This window comes from Chlorocebus sabaeus, chromosome 24 (genome assembly GCF_047675955.1).
Source record: "Chlorocebus sabaeus isolate Y175 chromosome 24, mChlSab1.0.hap1, whole genome shotgun sequence".
Taxonomy (NCBI): Eukaryota; Metazoa; Chordata; class Mammalia; order Primates; family Cercopithecidae; genus Chlorocebus; species Chlorocebus sabaeus.
In genome coordinates, this window is record NC_132927.1 from 52,507,732 (window position 1) to 52,526,012 (window position 18,281).

The following is an 18,281-nucleotide window of genomic DNA, read 5'->3' on the forward strand; positions in this document are numbered from 1 at the left end:
AAGATGAGGCCAGCATGCAGGGGTCTTTCCCCACATGGGCACCTCAACCCGTGAAACGCCCTTTCCCGGCCAGACCTTACTCAGCACCCCTCCTTGTCCCCTGCCCCATCTTCTGGCTTCCTGTGGCTCCGCCCACCGTGGGGCGGAAGTGGGTGTGGCCACGGGCGGAAGCAATGGGTCAGGGGCCCAATCTTGCAGCCAGCCCCTCCCACTCGCCGCCGCCCCACCCCTCCGGCCCAGACCGGAAATGAGGTCAGAGAGGGAAGCCCTGGCGGTGAGAGTCGGCCCAAAAAGCGGCGGCCGTCGGAGGTGGCTGCGGCAGCTGGTGAGGGGGAGGAGTGGGTTGAGAGTGTTGGGATCCTGGGGGTTAGTACCTGAGGGGATCGGAGCGCCAAGCTGCGGCTGAGCGGCTAAGGGCGTCTTGGGGCTGCGGCAGCTGGCCGGAGGGTGAGGGTGGTGGGGCCTTGCTTTTCAGGGCCCTTGTCCCCATCCCTGGGGATGTGGGCCTGGCCGTCTTCGGGGCCACAGCCCCCTCTTCCTCTTTCTTTCTTTCTGCCTCTCTGGGGCTGGTGGCAGCGTGAGGGCTTGGTATCCCGAGCCATGGTCGCCCCAGCCCTCAGGGACGGGCCAGGGCGAGGTGGAGAGTCCTTCGAAACACAGTTTTTCTCACATATGTGGCCGTGTTGCGACCCCCGATCCCGGAGGGAGCTCAGTCGCCACGACTTGCATTTTTTCAGTTTCTGCCCTAGAAGAGCCGACCCCCGCCCCTGGTGAGCCCAAATGAGAAGTTGCCTCCTGCCTCTCCCACCTCCTACTCCGCCCCTCACTTCCACCCTGCTCCTGTTTCTCTTCTTACTTGCTGTCCACCAGCTGCCCTACCCGTTCCTTCCTGTGCGTGACTCAGCCTCATCTCTACCCGGGTGCGTGCCTGGACGCCGGGTCCTCTCGAGAGCGTGCACCCGCGACTGGAGATGGGGAGTCCTAGGGTTCTTCTGTCACCCACTATTCGAATTACAGGCTTTGAGGCAGGAAAGGATTCTGCACAAGCATTCGACTACGAGTTGTTTGGTGACTTTGTTCCGTGTTCAAGTTTGTGCTATTCTGCCTGAGGTTTTTATTTGTTATTTTGTTTTTGTTTTTTTGTATTTTAGTTGCCTGAGTTTTTAAAGCAGTAATTCTTTATTAGAGAAGTAGATTTAGGCATGCTGTTCCCACTTGTTTCTTTATTTTGGTCTTAGGGACACTTGTCTCCCAAACCTCAATCCTGGAATTTTAATCCACTTTTTTTTTTTTTTTTTTTCCATTTTTCCCCTTCTTTTCACAGGTGTTAATAAATCACTTCTTAATGCTTAAAAGAACTTGGTCTTGTTTAAATGTATGTGCCTTTGGACACTTTGAGAAGCTTCGTTTGTATGGTAGTTTTGGAAGTAGGTGTCACCATTGCTCCTACAGGTGTGGCAGATAAGCCGGAGGACTGTTTTCCTGTCTTTAAATTCATTGGCATAGGCACAGCATGAAAACAGGTTTTAGAAAGCCCTTTGCAAAGTGAAAACTGAATGAATGGGAATATGGTGAGAGAGTGGCACCACATAGAATTTTAAGCTGATCTTGAAATACTTTGGGCATAGAAGCAGGGGAAAAGTGCTAAAAGTTTAATGTGTATTTAATTAGCTGCTATACAAATTAAACATTTCCTCTTAAGAGGTAATTTTGAAGATTGTTCCTACTACTCTCATTTCTTGAAATGTTTACCTCTGAAGTGACTCCTGAAGTGTGATGTTTGGTTTGAGGATAAACAGAAAAATAAGAAATTTTGGAAAGCAGTTCAGCCAGAAATCTTAGAAACTTCACCCTATCCCTGTCATTTCAGCTGCTGTTGTATCCTATTTTTGTGTGATTGTGTGGCACTGAAGCACATAACTGGGACGGACATTCGGACGTTTATTTTCTGAAGAGTAGGAGAGGGGCTTAAAAATTGTTAATTATTCAAAAATATATGACCTACTGTATAAGGTTCTATACCTGGTAGGTTCCAGGTGGTAGCTGGTACCAGAATGGGTGCAAACTTAGTCTCTTCTCCATTCTGACTTCAAACCTGGGTCACTACAATTTCTTGGATCATGAAAACTGCATTCTTCCTTAAAGGGTATCACTAAGTTGTCTTTCTGTTTCTTTCTGCCATGGTCATCGTCAGCAGTGACCCCAGGCCAAAAAACATTTTTTCATTCATTCTCAATACCTCGATGAGACCGTGTCCTGCTCTGTGTTTCTGCAACTGTAGTGTGATTTTGAAGTTGTATGTTTTTCTACTCCTGTCTAGTGAGACAGTCTCTAATCTTTCTGGATCTCATCATTAGGTAATTCAGTGACAAGTTTAATTGGGGAAAAGTGAGAAGGATCTAGTCCCCCGAATTTGTTTTGGGTCCTGTCCCAGTTGTCATCTGGTTAGTAGGTTTTTGTGCTTAAGAATATGTTGACTTCAGGCGTTTAACAAGGGACAAAACATCTATTTTTAGTGGCTTTAGGAAGTGGTAGGAACAGAATCTAAGTGTAGCCAGATGAAGGGTGACTTATTTCATTTAGACAGGCAGAACCGTGGACTACCACGATCTGTTTCATCAAATTATTCCAAAACAACAGATCCTTTTCAGGCTTTCTTTTTCTTTTTCTTTTTCTTTTATTTCTCCCCCCCACCCCCCGCCAAACTTCCTTTTGGCAGATGTGGCCTCATGGATGAGCTGGTACACGACTTAGCCTCAGCCTTGGAGCAAACATCTGAGCAGAATAAGCTTGGTGAGCTGTGGGAGGAGATGGCCCTGAGCCCCCGGCAGCAGAGGAGGCAGCTTCGGAAACGCCGAGGTCGGAAGCGTCGTTCTGACTTCACTCACCTGGCAGAGCATACCTGCTGCTACAGCGAGGCGTCTGAGTCAAGTCTGGATGAGGCCACTAAGGACTGTCGAGAAGTGGCTCCCGTGACCAATTTTAGTGACTCTGATGACACAATGGTGGCCAAACGACACCCAGCTCTCAATGCCATTGTTAAGAGTAAGCAACATTCTTGGCATGAATCTGACTCCTTTACTGAAAATGCACCTTGTCGACCACTCAGGCGCAGGCGGAAGGTGAAGCGAGTGACATCAGAGGTGGCTGCTAGCCTTCAGCAGAAACTGAAGGTATCAGATTGGAGCTATGAGAGAGGCTGCAGGTTCAAATCTGCTAAGAAACAGCGTCTGTCCCGCTGGAAGGAGAATACTCCCTGGACCTCATCAGGCCACGGATTGTGTGAATCAGCAGAAAACAGGACTTTCCTAAGCAAAGCAGGAAGGAAAGAAAGGATGGAGTGTGAAACAGATGAACAAAAACAGGGCTCTGATGAGAACATGTCAGAATGGTGAGATCTCCCTTATTAAGTCAAAGATTTTGCTGGTTAATGTTTCCCAAAGTACACATCCGCAGTCTTAGTGGGTTCTACATTCTTTCAAACCAGCCACTCTGGTATTGACTTTGAAGACTTCCTTGAATCAGTCAGCAGTTTAGCTTTTTAAGGTACCATTCAAGTGTCTATTTCCCTCTGTCAGGAAGGCTATAGAAACACAGTTGTTTCTAAAAACTGTTTAAAACGCGTACCTCAAATGCACAACTAATAATTTTAAAAAGCAATTTGTTGCTTATTATGCCATGTAGTTTGTACATAAATATTATTGTTTAGAACTCAGGTCTCAGCAGAGGCTGGTGTGTGTATGCGCGTGCATGTGTGTGTGAGAAAGAGAAAATGTTAGCACCAGGCATATGGAGTTTATAAATGTTCCGTTAAGTTGCCTGTCCTTATTAAGAATCATGGCTTTAGATACTTTTTGGCTATAATTTTGTTTTCTGCTACTCGTGGTTTGACTATATTGAATTTATTTTTTTATGGCTGACTTTCAAATTGTCTGAACACATGGTGGGCTTTGAAAATAACAGTACCGAGTTCCATTAGTCTTACATCAGATGTGATCAAGCCAGAAAAATTTGTCTCTATTGGGTACGTGTTTAAAAATGTAAGTGTAGTTTTGTTGATTTTTTTAGCTTTTACATCTCAGATAGTCCTAGGAACATTGATACCCCCCAGCTTGATACTTTAATGTTATTAATGTTAATCTGTGATTATCTTTTACTTAATAGTGAGGATGCCATTGGTGTTTTAGATGGGACAGTTCTTTATGGTGCATTGCAGAATATTTAGCATCTCTGCATTGTTCACACCCCCTTTTCATTGTATCAACCCAAAAACCTCCAGGGGTGATCCCTAGGTGGATTGAGTACTCCCTGTTGAGAACCAGTGTATTCTATTATTGTTAATATTAGTTGACATTTATTAAGCACTTAACTATGGGCCAGGCACTGTACTATGGACTTAACATATACTCTTATTTAATGCTCACAATTCCACTATATGGTGGATACCATTATTTGTATTTACAGAAGGGAAGCTGAGGTTATAAGAGCTTAGATAATTTGCCTAAGGTCACCCAGTGCCAAAACGGGGAATCAAGCCTGATTCCAAAGCTCATTCGTAACCACCACGTTCTGCTGCCCTTTGAGTTGTTCTGTCTCAATTTAACTTTCCTAGCTGTAGAACAGATGACCTTTCTGAAGTTTATCTTAAAAACGAAGACATTAATCTTAGGAACTCTGAGGTGAGGCTGTGTCAGTAACAGGAAAAGCTGCTTAGGTCTGTGTACCTGTACCTTTCATGGATGGTTTTTAATCCAGCTTTTAAACTTTTTCTTATTAACTTTATATTTGCCAGTCTGCAGACTATATTGAGATAGGCTCATATTTTGACTTTCCTAATTTTCCTCTAATGCCTCTTTCCTTCTAAGGTCTATTTACAGAATTTATATGTAGATATTTGGATTATAAAGGTATTTATTTTCCTCATCAGACTATTTTTAATCAAACAAGAAATGCTTAGTCAACTTGTAGCCTTTCACACTATTGAAACCCTCTACTGAGATATTTAAGTTTGTTTTAATATTGAGCATATATACCAAATAGAATTCTTCTTAGTATTGAGAATGGTGATTTTAAAAGTAGCCTTTTGGGATAATAGCTTTGTGTATGTTTCTTCCCCATAATTTCTTATTAAACTACGACATAACTGTATGTGAAAGAGAGACTGTTAACTCTGTCTGCTCTGAGATAACAGCTCAAGTGTGGCTCCAGATGCAGAGCCTATAATCTAGCATGAGATGCTTCACTCATTTCTGTTCCTTCTTACTCCAGACACATCTATTGCACATTCTAGTCAGGATGTAATAATATAAATTCTCGTTACCTGAGAGTCTGGATAAAATTAAGTGGATGGGAATTCTTGTGAAATTCTTCCTCTTTTCAAATTGAGGAGACCTCATTCACCCATTTGGGCTATTACCCTGGCCCCTCACTTGAGAGTTCTTTCAATATGTAGATGCTAAAGGGCTTGTAGCTGTGAAGGAATAATGGGCGGAGTGGTGGCACACATGGCATGAGGAAAGTTCTTTAAAATCTTCTAGTTATTTAGGAGTTCTAAATTCCCCTTGACTTGTCTCAATTCATCTGTAGTTACAAACAGAAGTGCTTTGTATTTTTTTCCCCTAAATCCATTCTGTGGGAGAGGGGGTGATTCTTACTCTTTGACCGCATGTTGTGTTCAGCCTCTCTTCAAGAGGAGAGTGGAACTAAAATCTCCCTTAATTGTTAGGCACACCTTTAAAAAGGGCTAGCATTAGAGTGTAAGTAGATAATAGTTTATGATTTGGATATTATACTGTCTTGGTCAGTTGATTCTGTCAATAATTTTCTACTTTTTTGTTTCCCCTGCATTTTTAAAAGAAATACTTTCAAGAATCTTCTTGGTTACCCTTTCATAAATCTACTTGGATGTGCCACTGTTCACATACAGATCAAAATGTAGAATTTTACTTTTTAGCAGTGATATTGAGGGTTGTCAGAGTAATGATCCACGTTGTAAGATTATTAAGATGAAGTTGATTGTTAAGCTTAGCTTAGCCTGGTCAATGGTAGAGTTTTTGGTTTTTTTTTTAAAGCATGTTTTAGGTGTTTTGGATTTGAAAATGTATGTCTCAGTCAGCCTATTTCTAATTTCCTTAAACTCACTGTTTGTGAACTAAACATGGAGTAGTTATAGACTTCATCAATATTTGTTTGCTTTTCTGTTTCTGGTCTTCCTTTAATATTACACCAGCCAATCCCTCACAAGTTTTGAGGAACTAAAAATGGTTATAGTATAATAGTTTTTTCCTGCTTGCATAGAGATCAAACTTATTTTAATATTTTTCTGTGTATGTGTGTTTATGAGTATTCTAAAGTAGAACAATTACTGTAAAATTATTTTCTACTGATCTTAATTTAAATTGTCTATATAGCAGCTATTAATAGCTATTAGCTATTAGGTGACTGTAGCCTAATTTTGCTCTATTCTTTACTAACACATCATTTGTTTGTTCCCCTTGAATATAGTTTAGCTTCTTTTTTTTTCATAAGTGAATTGTTTGGGTGATGGCCAGAAGTCACATTCAGGAGCCTTCCTAAGGTGATGTATTAGAGGCTGATCTCACAGGAAAGAAAATATTCTCCTCTCTTGGAAGGCAAGTGACAGAGATAGAGTGCTAAACCTACCCCTCCTTCTCCAGCCCAGGCTGACCTTCTGCGGCCCCTTGGTGCCTCTTGTTTTCTTATTTTTATAGAAAATCAATATCCCTTCTGACACAAACAATAGCTCAGAAGCAAGAATAAATGGGAGAAAGCTGAGATCTCTGTCCATCACCTCTCACTTTAACTCCCCCAAACTCTTTAATTATGAGTGTGCTTTGCTCCAGGTGTTTGTGACAGTGAAATTGCTAAATGAGGACTGTTTTAACCAAAGATTGGGTGATCAATAACACTCTATAGCAGTAGCTTGTTGGATCAATAGCATTCATTATTTCATGGTTAAGGTAAGTAGCCTCCTTTGCAAGTGGAGGTCATTAATCAGGGGTTCCTGGAGCTGTGTAAAAGAATATGTATGGTAGGTGGGGGTGTTCTGATTTCTATTCTGTAAGTAGGGATGCTGACCAAGAGTGTATTTACTATTGTTGCAGTTGGTAGTATTGCATGTGAGATTCTCGAATCTAGCATAGTGTGCTTATATGGATATATTCACAGTTCTGCTAGTATCCTTAGGGACAACTGAAAAACACACCTTGGGAGGTAGATATGATACTATTGTACTTGAAGGTCTATATCTTGAAAGAAACATCCATCTCTTGAAAGAGTCTACCTCTTAAAAGAAATATTGGGATTATTCCATGTGGCTCCACAGGACAGAACTCAGGAATAGAAAGTACAGAGTGTTAAATGTTGCTGCGGATAAAAAATAGCATTCTAAAAATTAGGACTCTGTAAAAATGAAGTGAATTGTTTCACCATGTAATGCGTAATGACTTCTAGATAAGTCGGGGGAATTCAAATATGGGCTTTCTGACTGCTTACTTAGTTACTGTGGAGTTGAGAGGGTTGAACGGAAGACTTCTGAAATCCCTTGTAACACTGAGATGCCGTGATTCTTTTCAGTCATAGTCTACCTCCCACCATTGTAACATCTTAACTGGTAAGTAGCCTCAACTGCGCACTTGAATTCTTGTGGTTTCCACTGGCAGTCATCTTCAAATATTCATTCTTTCTCTGAACTTTTAGAATGATATTCCCTTTTCTCTTATTTTGCAGAATTTGTTCAAAGGCCTCTTGGTATTTGCCAGCAAGGGTGCATAGATTACCATTGGTCCCCTTCTCTACTCCCATGGACATAGGTAATATGCCATTCTCAGATCTACAACTGGCCAAGAGAATATGCAGAGCCCCTAGCCCAGTGCTCCCAGCGCTACTGGGAAGCTTTTATCTCATACAGCTATGCTGGGCTGAGATAGGATCATCCAACCCTCACTGCCTGATTCTGACCCCATTCCAGGAGTGTGCCATAAATGAAGGTGTAGAAAACACAACAGTCCCTAGAATGTACTATCTCCAGAATGCACTTCTCTACCCATGTCAACTGGAATCGTTATTCTTGAAGACTGTGCTTTCTAGGACTCAATACCCTATAATTGCTCCTTACCCTCAAACACAAATACACACAGAAAACACTAAGCTTCCCTATCTAATTGTATTCTGGGAGTTAGAACCACCAAATAGAAACTGAAAGATACTCAGGCCAGGTGTGATGGCTCACGCCTGTAATCCCAGCACTTTGGGAAGCCGAGGCGGGTGAATCACAAGGTCAGAAGATCAAGACCATCCTGGCTAACATGGTGAAACTCCGACTCTACTAAAAATACAAAAAAGTTACCCGGGTGTGGTGGTGGGCGCCTGTAGTCCCAGCTGCTCGAGAGGCTCAGGCAGGAGAATGGTGTGAACCTGGGAGGTGGAGCTTGCAATGAGCCAAGATCACGCCACTGCCCTGGAGCCTGGGTGACAGAGTGAGACTCCGTCTCAAAAAAAAAAAAAAAAACCAGAAACTGAAAGATACTCAATGGGAAGAGAGGGATGGAACCACACCCTGCCTCAAACTGTAGCTGCCTGATTTTCTGACTGAAACTGGCCTTGCATTTCTGAACCTCAAGGTGACTGTAGAGAAAGGATGCAGAGGCTTGCTATCTACCTTCAGGGCAGGCCCAGCACTTCTCATGTTGGGGCCTCCATTTCATTGTCGAGTGCAGTTCTATCAGCCTTGTAGTTTGAGGAAACCTTGGCAATAGGCCATCTGTATTCTCTATTGCTACAGAAAAAAATCGCCGTAGAACTTAGTAGCTCTAAAGAGGCCAAATCTGTGAGTGTGTAAATATTCCCAAGGAAGAAACCAAAGTGCTGGAGAAGAAGATACAACTGAAGAGAAAAAAGTGTTCTCGAGTTGAAAAATGAAGTCTAAAGCTTAGAAGAGAAAATTAATGAGAAGATACCTCTACTGAAATGGATCTTTTTAAAAAGTATTTTATTTTAGTTTTTCTTTTTTTCACATATGCTCAGGACTAAGGAAAGAAAGCTCTTAAAAGGGATTGAAGCCTGGGTGCAGTGGCTCAGACCTGTATTCCTAACACTTTGGGACGCTGAGGCAGGAGGATCCCTTGAGCCCAGGAGTTCAACACTGCACTGAGCTATGATTACAACACTGCACTCCAGAGCTTGGGTGGCAGAGAGGGATACCGTCTCTTAAAAAAAAAGTTGGGGGTGGTACATGAAAATAAAACTGACATTCATCCCTACAATAGTAAGTGTTAAGGGCTACATTTGCCCATAGAGTTTTGAGAGGGAAAAAGTGACTCACTTCACCTTGCATTTTATATACAGTAAAGGTATATTTTATATGGAAAGGCAGCAGAAAGACATTCTTAGATATGCAGGCCCCAGAATCCATGCTCTTTAAAAATTTACTCTGAGAAGACGTTTCATCTACCTGAAGGTGAATAACTGTTAGCTCTAAGAAAAGGGATGTCTTGAGGCACAGCCCCCAGCTCAACACCAGAGTCCTGAGGAAAATTGTTTCTCTGGAAAGTGTACCTGATTGTACTGATCGCAGTATCGAACCTGTCAGCCTGGGGAGGTTGCTGCCTTTCATGTCACCGTCTGAATGAAACTGAAAAACAAATTCTTCTATTATATATTCTCATTACTTACAGGAATAATTTCAGAACTGATGTGAGATATTTCTCTGAATAACCTCTCCCTCAGTCTTGTGTACTACTAGATTCAGAAGTCTGATTACAAAGGGTTACAATGTGCCACCTCTACCCTGGAAAATAATAGAGCAAAAATACCTTTGGGCAGTAGATCTAAGAGTGACTTTTTCCCACGTTTTTCTAAATTCTGAAACAACTTTTATTTTTGTTAAGCGCATTATTATTTACTAAGAAAAGTTTTTTAGAAATGATGTAAGCCATAAACTGTATTTTAAGATGTCTATTAATTAGATGCAAAAAACACCTCTTATTAAGCTACTTGGTTAATAAGCTCTTAAATGGGGAGAAACAAACCCAGATGGTAACTTATTAATACCAACTTTTGCTTATAGGTGATAAACTAATTCTGTAGCTCCTTATTATAATTGTAACAGGTATAAGTTACCCTTTCAGTTCTCACTTTATAGTCTTCTGTGGTTAGGAGTATGAAAGAATTAGCAAGCTCTCAGATCAGAGGGTGTGCCTTGCTTTTTTCTGCCCCCTGCTCCCCCCGGCAATAGTGGGAATTCAGAGCGGGGGTTTGTTTTGTTGAAACTAGAAGCTACTGTTTAGGAAGAAGGGAATTAGTTTCAACAAAGAGTTTATAAAGATTCTGTATTATCTGTTGCTGCAGAAAAATTTGCCCTAAAACTTACTAGCTCTAGGCTGGGCGCAGTGGCTCATGCTTGTAATCCCAGCACTTTGGGAGGCTTAGGCGGGTGAATCACCTAAGATCAGGAGTTTGAGACCAGCCTGACCAATATGATGAAACCTTGTTTCTACTAAAAATATGAAAATTAGCCAGGCGTGGTAGCATAGTCCTGTAATCTTAGCTACTCGGGAGACTGAGACAGGAGAATTGCCTGAACCTGGGAGGTGGAGGCTGCAGTAAGCCAAGATCGCGCCACTGCACTCCACCCTGGGCGACAGAGGGAGACTCCATCTCAAAAAAAATAACAACAACAAAAAAAATTACTAGCGCTAAACAATGAACATTTTATCACTTGGAATCTGAGAGTGACTTAGCTGGATGGTTCTGGTTGAGTCTTCTCACGAAGTTATAGTCTAACTGTTGGCAGGGACCTCAGTTCTGTCAAGGCTCTACTAGGGCCGAAGGATTTGCTTCCAAGCTCACTCACATGGCTGTCGGCAGAGCTCATTTCCTCATAAAGCTGTTGGACTTAGAGTCTCAGTCCCTTTTCACATGGGCCCCTCCGCATGCCCATCAGCGTCCTCAGGACATGATAGTTGGCTTCCCCTTGAGTAAGTGATCTGAGAGGGATGAGGAGAGTCAGAAAGAGAGCCCACGATGAAAGCCACAGTCTTGTATAACCTAATCTCAGAAGTGGCAACCTATTGCTTCTGCTGTGTGTGATCAGTTATACAGACCAGACCTGGTGCAGTGTGAGAAGTACTACACTAGGGTGTGCATTAATAGGAGGTTGGGTAATTGGGAGTCATCTTGGGAGTCTGGTTACCACAGATGACTACTGGCCTGAAACATTTTTTCCTAGCCTTGTGTGATGCTAAAGTCAGGAATAGTATTCTCAGACTCTGCTATTTCCCCTGAACTCATTAAGAGAATATTTTTACTCTGATTTCAAAGGAAGAGCATTCAGAAACTATAAAGGCAAGTGAGGTATGGGTCCCTGAGAATATATTTGGTGTATTTTATGTCAGCATGCCGAAAATGAGTGTTAATTGAATTCAAGATACAGCATTAAGAAGGAGAGCTTCTTTCCAAAGTGAGTTTATAATTAGTTTTCTTAGGGTTCAGCATATATGATGTATTATTTGCTGATAAGGGATAGTAGTCAAGGCAGCTGCAGTTTCAGCTGTGCCTGAAAGTTTTAAGTAGCTAAAAGCAAACGAATACTTCTTCCTTAGCTCAGTTAATCTGTTTGCATCTTCAGGAGAATGAAAAGTCCTGAAATTCAGAGGTATCTTCTGAATAGAGAAACATTTGATTGACTTTAGTAAATGAGATGAATATCTGTGCTTTCTGTGTTGTAGTGGCCATTCAGTGAACACATGGGCTTTAGACATACACTGCCCTGGCTCTGATGCTTACTTGCTGTGCGATCTTGGATAACTTGCATACTTTCTCTAAGCCCCTTTCCATATGTAACATGAGGTTGATGTATTTACCTTGTAGAGTTTGGGGGTAGAAGAATAATAATTAGTATAAAGTGATTAGTATATTACCTGGCCTGCAGTCGAACTCAGTGAATGATATTTTTGGTATCGTTAATAGTAGCCTTCTATATTAATAATTTTTAAACTCAGTTCAAGTACCAAACCCCTTCCTGAGGCACTTGTAGATCTTGGCTGAGAGTAGTGCCCCCTCTCTTTTGGATGAAACCCAGTGCAGGAAAAATAATACATATAATAGGCCATATTTTGTTTTTCCATTTAAAATGAAAATAGGTTTGCATCTTATAAAATTTAGAGTACTGTTCTAATGAGAAGATTGTCAGTGAGGAAATTACTACTGTTAACCTCTAAAATAATACTTAGACACAGACTTGGTGCCCTAGAAGTAGCTTTCTAATCTTTCATCCTTTGCATTTGTGTATTGCTTTAGAGTTCACAAAGCAGGGTCACATACCTCATACTGTCACATCCTTAATAATCCATCCACATTTTACATGTAGGGAAATAGGACTAAAGAGTTGAAGTGGCATGCCACAAGGCTGTATAAGGGCAGGCAACAGAGGTGTCTAGAACAAGTTCATTCCATTTACGTAACATTTACTGAATGTCTAATATGTGCCAGGCGCTATGCTAGGCATTGGGGACATTGAGATGAGCAAGATATTTTTTTCCCCTGGATCCATGGATCATTCTCTTCTATGGTTACAGGATCTTCTTTCTGCCCCGGTTAGGCAAGGAAGGGTGAACTGTATGACTCGTGAGTATTTTCAGTTCTACCAGTTTGTCTGAAGGTCCGGCTGCCTTCTGATTGTTTCTGGATCTGGAGGCTTCAGATCATTTGAGGCCCTGGCCCAGCCATGGCAAGGAAGTGGTATTGTTGCTTCTATGGGATGTTGACTGCTGCATCCAGCTAACGTGCACAGGCTCCTCTCTTCTCAAGTAGTTTCCCTAAATGGGACGGCCTACCTCTTCCAGCCCTCTGCTTTGTTCATCACCGTGGATCAGGGTTCGCAACTTACGCACTACTGGCATTTTGGGCCAGATAATTCTCTGTTGTGGGACTGTGCTGTGCATTGCAGGATGTTGAGCAGCATCCCTGGCCTCCGCCCACTAAATGTCAGTAGTTCACCAACTCCTCCTTCTCTGCTTCAAGTCATGAGTATCAAAAATGTTTTTGCATATTGCCAAATTGGGAGAGGGTCTGCAAAATTGTCTCTAGTTGAGAACCATAGTTCTTGATGTTTCTGGTACTGAGATTGGGTTTTTACTTTATTGACTCTGCTTTTACCAATAAGTATGAGTTTCAAATTATAGAACATAATACAACCAAAACACTGATCTATAGATAGAATGTAAAAATATAAAAAATATAGAATAAAAAACTATTGATCTACAGTTTTAAAACTAAGAATTTTTGCTAGTTTGAAAACCATACCGTTTAATTGCACCTTGAAAGGCAAACAGTTCATCTTCAGAACTTGAAAAGAAAAGCAGTTGAGATGAAAGCATTTTCAAGTCAGTACCAAGTTTACAGTGTTTAGTTAACAGTGGACAAGAGGACTCCATAGTGTTTTATTAGGCTCGATTCCTATGATAATATACTTGTCAGAAAGTAGATGCCATGCCCAATCATCTGGCTTACTTAGGGTGCCTCTGTTTTCAAAGACTCTCTGGTGGGAAGGTTAGATAGAGAGATGTGTGAAAAAACAAGGAAAGCAAAATGTTACTTGCAGAATCTAAGTGATGAAAAATTTCCTAGTAAAACGTTGAGAGCAAAAACCTTTGGAGCTGCACGTTAAGATGACTTTCTTTACACTAACTCTGTTATTTCACTTGGATGTGGTTCAGTTGCTTTTCTAGCAATGTTATAATAGTTAGGTAATACAGTTGGAGGCCCAGCTTATACTAAGTACACAAGAAAATGAAATGAAAGGATCTATAAAGAAATAGGGTTTGGGCCGGGTGCAGTGGCTCAGCACTTTGGGAGGCCGTGGCGGGCGGATCACGAGGTCAGGAGTTTGAGACCAGCCTGACCAACATGGTGAAACCCTGTTTCTACTAAAAACACAAAAATTAGCTGGGTATGGTTGTGCGCTCCTGTTATCCCAGCTACTCAGGAGGCTGAGGCAGGAGAATTGCTTGAACCTGCGTGGTGGAGGTTGCAGTGAGCCGAGATCATACCACTGTACTCCAGCCTGGGCAACAAGAGCGAAACTTCATCTCCAAAAAAAAAAAAAAGAAGAAGAAACAGGGTTTGTTCCACCATGGCACACGTATACCTATGTAACAAACCTGCACATTCTGCACATGTATCCCAGAACTTTAAAAAAAAAAAAAAAAATAGGGTTTGTTTGTTGACTATTTCTGTGACAGATCTTTTGCGTCTGATATTCAGGGACAAGCTTGAGTAAGGAAAGCATTGCTCCTTAATTTAATTGGCATTTTAAAGATTTAGTGTTGGAAGGATGTTTGGAAATGTTGCAAAATACAAAATGTTTTCAGATTTTTGATCCAGGAATATAGATTGGGATTTTGCCAAGCCTATGTTTTCTGTAGCATGGTGAAAATGCTTCTTCTTCGCTTTGGTTTCTTGCATCTTCTAGAGTAGGTGAAAAAAATTTTTTGACTATCTTGGAAGGAAATACTCCCAATCAAGGAAATAGCTAATACTGTAGAGGATTGAGAAGTTTTTCTTGAACCAGAGAAATAAAATTTAGAAGCGCACCATCAGAAGAAACAGAATCAACTGTGAGCAGTAGCTCAGAAAATGAAACAGATTGGGCAGAATTTCATGGGACAAAAGCTGTATTTCAGTGAGTTCAAATGAAGTTTGTTTTTATATTTTTGTTTTTAACTTTAGTTCCTTTTTTCAGAATGAGTTTTGTGTATCTGCTCAATATGAAGGAGGACAGTAAATTCAGAAAACAAGTTTTGCCGTATTTTTTTTCTTGTTCATGGATTTTTATTTACTTTGTAAATGGGGGAAAACTTTAAAGATGCTAGACGTCTTAAAATTACATAGCTTCATTGGAGACTGATAGTTGGCAATATTTAAGAATAAAATTGTTTGGTAAATTTGTAAATTTGTGTTGTTGAATATATCAAACTAGGTTGAGATTATGTCTTTGAGCTTTAATAGCTTTCTAGTCCTTAACTAAGTGACTTTAGATTTTTTTTAGTACTTTAAAATATAAGTGAAAACTTTAGAATTCTCCTCTTATATTTCTTTTGTTTGGGGAGGAAAATAAAATTTTGTACCTGCCCAATGAAATTTACGTATCTGATTGGCTAATAGGTTGGAGTGAAATTAGGGAAGCTTGAAAACCATAATAAGTGTACGGTGCTTATCGACTGGAGCTGATGAGTTCTCTTGTGTTTTACTCTTTTTACAGTGAAACCAGCAGTGTGTGTAGCAGCAGTGACACTGGGCTCTTTACTAATGATGAAGGGCGACAAGGTAATGTTGATCCCAGCTTTGGGACATTGGTTCCGTGTTTATGGAAATGTTTGAATAATCAATCATAGGAGTGACTCTTGGAGAACATGGTGACTGTCTATGGCAGTGGTTCTCAAACTTTAAGGCATATGAGAGCCACCTAGGGAACTGTTAAAACCGCACAGTCCTGAACTCCTAGAAATAAATAGGTCTAGAGTTGGCCCCTGGAATCTGCATTTTTCACAAGCACCTGAACTGATTCTTATGCCGGTAGATCAGACATTGGGAATCGCTGGTCTAGGTGGTCAGTGTGTCGAGCCTGGGACATTGGGAAGTTTCTTTTTATTAGAATCAAGAAATAGCTTCATGTGTTACTGTCTTTTTTTAGGTGTTAAGACATTATTTTCATATAGAGAAAATCTTTTCACTGTTATAGCCTTATTTATAATGATTATAGTGTTCTAGGTGAATATATTGTATAAAACGTTATCTTCCTCAAAGTAAAACTCCTGGAGTATAGAGTCCTGTGAATAAGGCTGGTGTATGTTAATTACCATTATTTTTACTACCTAAACACTAATTTAAAACTTTGCCTGTGTATCAGGGTATTTTAGAAAATGTTTGTCCTCTAGACTTGTGTGGGGCCACATGCCAATAAAAATTTTATGTAGTCTTTTTGGACTGTGGTTTTCTTAATCTAAATAGGGGACTTAGGGATTTCTAAAGTCCCTTCTAGCTCCAAAGTCCAATAATTTTTCTCCATGGGTTAAGCAATTAAAGGACTGACGTAGTGGCTACATGTCTAGGTTGATCCAGGTAGCTTCCCCAGTAACTGAAGGGATACTGGGGCTGTGAGACTTAGCATCCAAGTCCTGATTTTTGGAGAAGGACTGTGGGGACAGCATCTTGTTCATGCCTCAAAGTTGTAGGCATAGAGGCAGTTTATCCTCCTGGAGTTGTTGAGCTTCCTACTATAATGGAGGTTGTTGTGAGTACATTTCTTTTAGATCCTGAGGGAATTAGGTGTCACTAGAGATTATGTGTGTGTATGTACAGGTAGGCTCTTTTGATTTTATTATCTCATACCAGGAAAGTCTGATGTCTTTCCATGAATGAGTTATATATACTATTCAGAGTTAACAATATTTGCTCTTTTTCTTTGCTTTTCTACAGTTCTAGGAATATCAAAATGCACCTCTTAAAGGTTATGATGCATAATTATAGAGATGGAAGAAAGTGTGGACCTGTTACAGCAGATTAAGTTTTTGGGCCTTTGGAAAGCCTTTTCACTGATGAGGATTCCTTAGTTTATCATGAGACATTATAGAATATTCTGTAGACCCAACTTTCCTCTCTTTCTCTGCTTCAGCTTCACACATTCTGGTGACATTGATGCTTAGCGTTCTCAGTGTAAAGCTATGGAATTTCTTGCCTCTGTGCCTTTGTTTATGCTGGTCTTTCTGCCTGAAATCTCATCCTCATCTTCCTTGAATGACTGATCGTCTACCAAGACACAGTTTTCCTTTTGCCCCTGCAAGGGCATATTTATGAACTATATCAGTGGGTCTTCTTGGTTTCAATTTCTTGTTGGAGTTGGCCTATAGGAGGCATCAACAGATGACCGAAGGGAGGGAGGTGAATGATATTGGATATATTAGTCAAGTATTTATTGTGGTAATGCTGCTTAACAGCCCCCAAATTTTAGTGGCTTATCACAGTTCACCACACTCATTTTTTGCTATGGGGTTGTGAGTTGCCTATGGTTCCACTGATCTCGTCTGGGCTCCACTGGTCTCCAGGCTTCAAGTTAGGTTTACATCTGCTCAGTGTATTGTATTTTGGGACCTAGGGTGGAGGAGCAATGGTGATAGGCAGCATGGACTTCCTGTGGCAGAGGATGTAAATGCCAGGTGACCAGGCTAAACCATGTGTACATATTTAAAACCTTTGCTTGAATCATGTCTGTTAATTTTCTACTATGTAAAGCAAGTCGTATGACCAAGCCCAGTGTCAGTAGGATGAGGAAGTGTGCTCTTCCTAAAAGGGAAGGTACTGTGGAATCCAATGGCAAAGAGCAAAAGGCATGGATGAATGATTCTATTATAGAGAGGACTTAGAAACGCTAATGCAGTCTACCACATTAGATTATTGCTTTCCCTGACACCCTTTCTGTTGGATTGCTGGTTGGCAGTGGTTATGTTCCTCTGCTGAGGGCCACCACTCTTGTTTGGCAGCCTTCTTTTATAACTGCAGTTCTTTGGACTCTGATAACCATTCTTTCCCTTGCCACTCCAGGTCTAGGAATGGTAAGGGCCTCCTGCTGTGCTGGCTCTACCTGATGTGCTTCACCATCCCTTGTGGGGTTCCTTGTTAGTACTGTCTATACCTTTGTGAATAGTCACTTCATTACATCTCTGCAATGACCACATTTAAATGTGCCATGTGTTTGCTGAGGGGTTTCTGGCCAATAGCCCTTTCTCCTTTGTTCTCTGTGGCTCCTTGTATTATACTTACTGTTTCTTTTAGTACTCACTAGATTATGTTATTGTTTGTAGGTACACGTCTTTTCCTTTGAAGCTTTTCAAGGCAGGAGTTACTATGTGCAACTGCAGTACCTAGCACGTTCCTGGCATATAGTAAATGCTTAATAAATAATTATTGATAATCCAATTAAGGGGAAAACTCTCCTTTTTTTCCCCCAAACAAAATCATACATAGATTCTCAGACTGTAAAACAACTAAGTCTATTTGGTTTAAAGCAAAATTCTAGAGGAGCCAGAGGTCAGGAACCTGATCCATCCAGCTTCTTGCTTATTCCCTGGCAGTACTCTTTTAAGGAGCTCCTCTGTCAGGCATCTTAGTGAACCCTGATTGAAGACTACTGGTCTACATGATCTCACAATGTTCCTTCTAGTTCAGAGAGTCCCTTTTTGTGTTATTAAAAATCTTGAATGAAT

General features: G+C 41.0%; 1 protein-coding gene across 6 annotated transcripts in view; it reads left to right on the forward strand.

Moving 5' to 3' along the window:
* Positions 1-220: 220 nt before the first annotated feature.
* The window catches only part of GPATCH2L (G-patch domain containing 2 like), a 62,628-nt gene continuing 44,567 nt past the window's right edge, over positions 221-18,281 (forward strand). For all 6 annotated transcript variants that reach the window (XR_012091014.1, XR_012091013.1, XR_012091015.1 and 3 more), the window contains exons 1-3: positions 221-325; positions 2,720-3,391; positions 15,281-15,345. Coding sequence is in view for 3 of the 6 variants with exons in the window: in XM_007987355.3 (XP_007985546.3) it covers positions 2,730-3,391; positions 15,281-15,345 (727 nt within the window). In the remaining 3 variants the exon portion in view is untranslated. The remainder of the gene's footprint in view (positions 326-2,719; positions 3,392-15,280; positions 15,346-18,281) is intronic.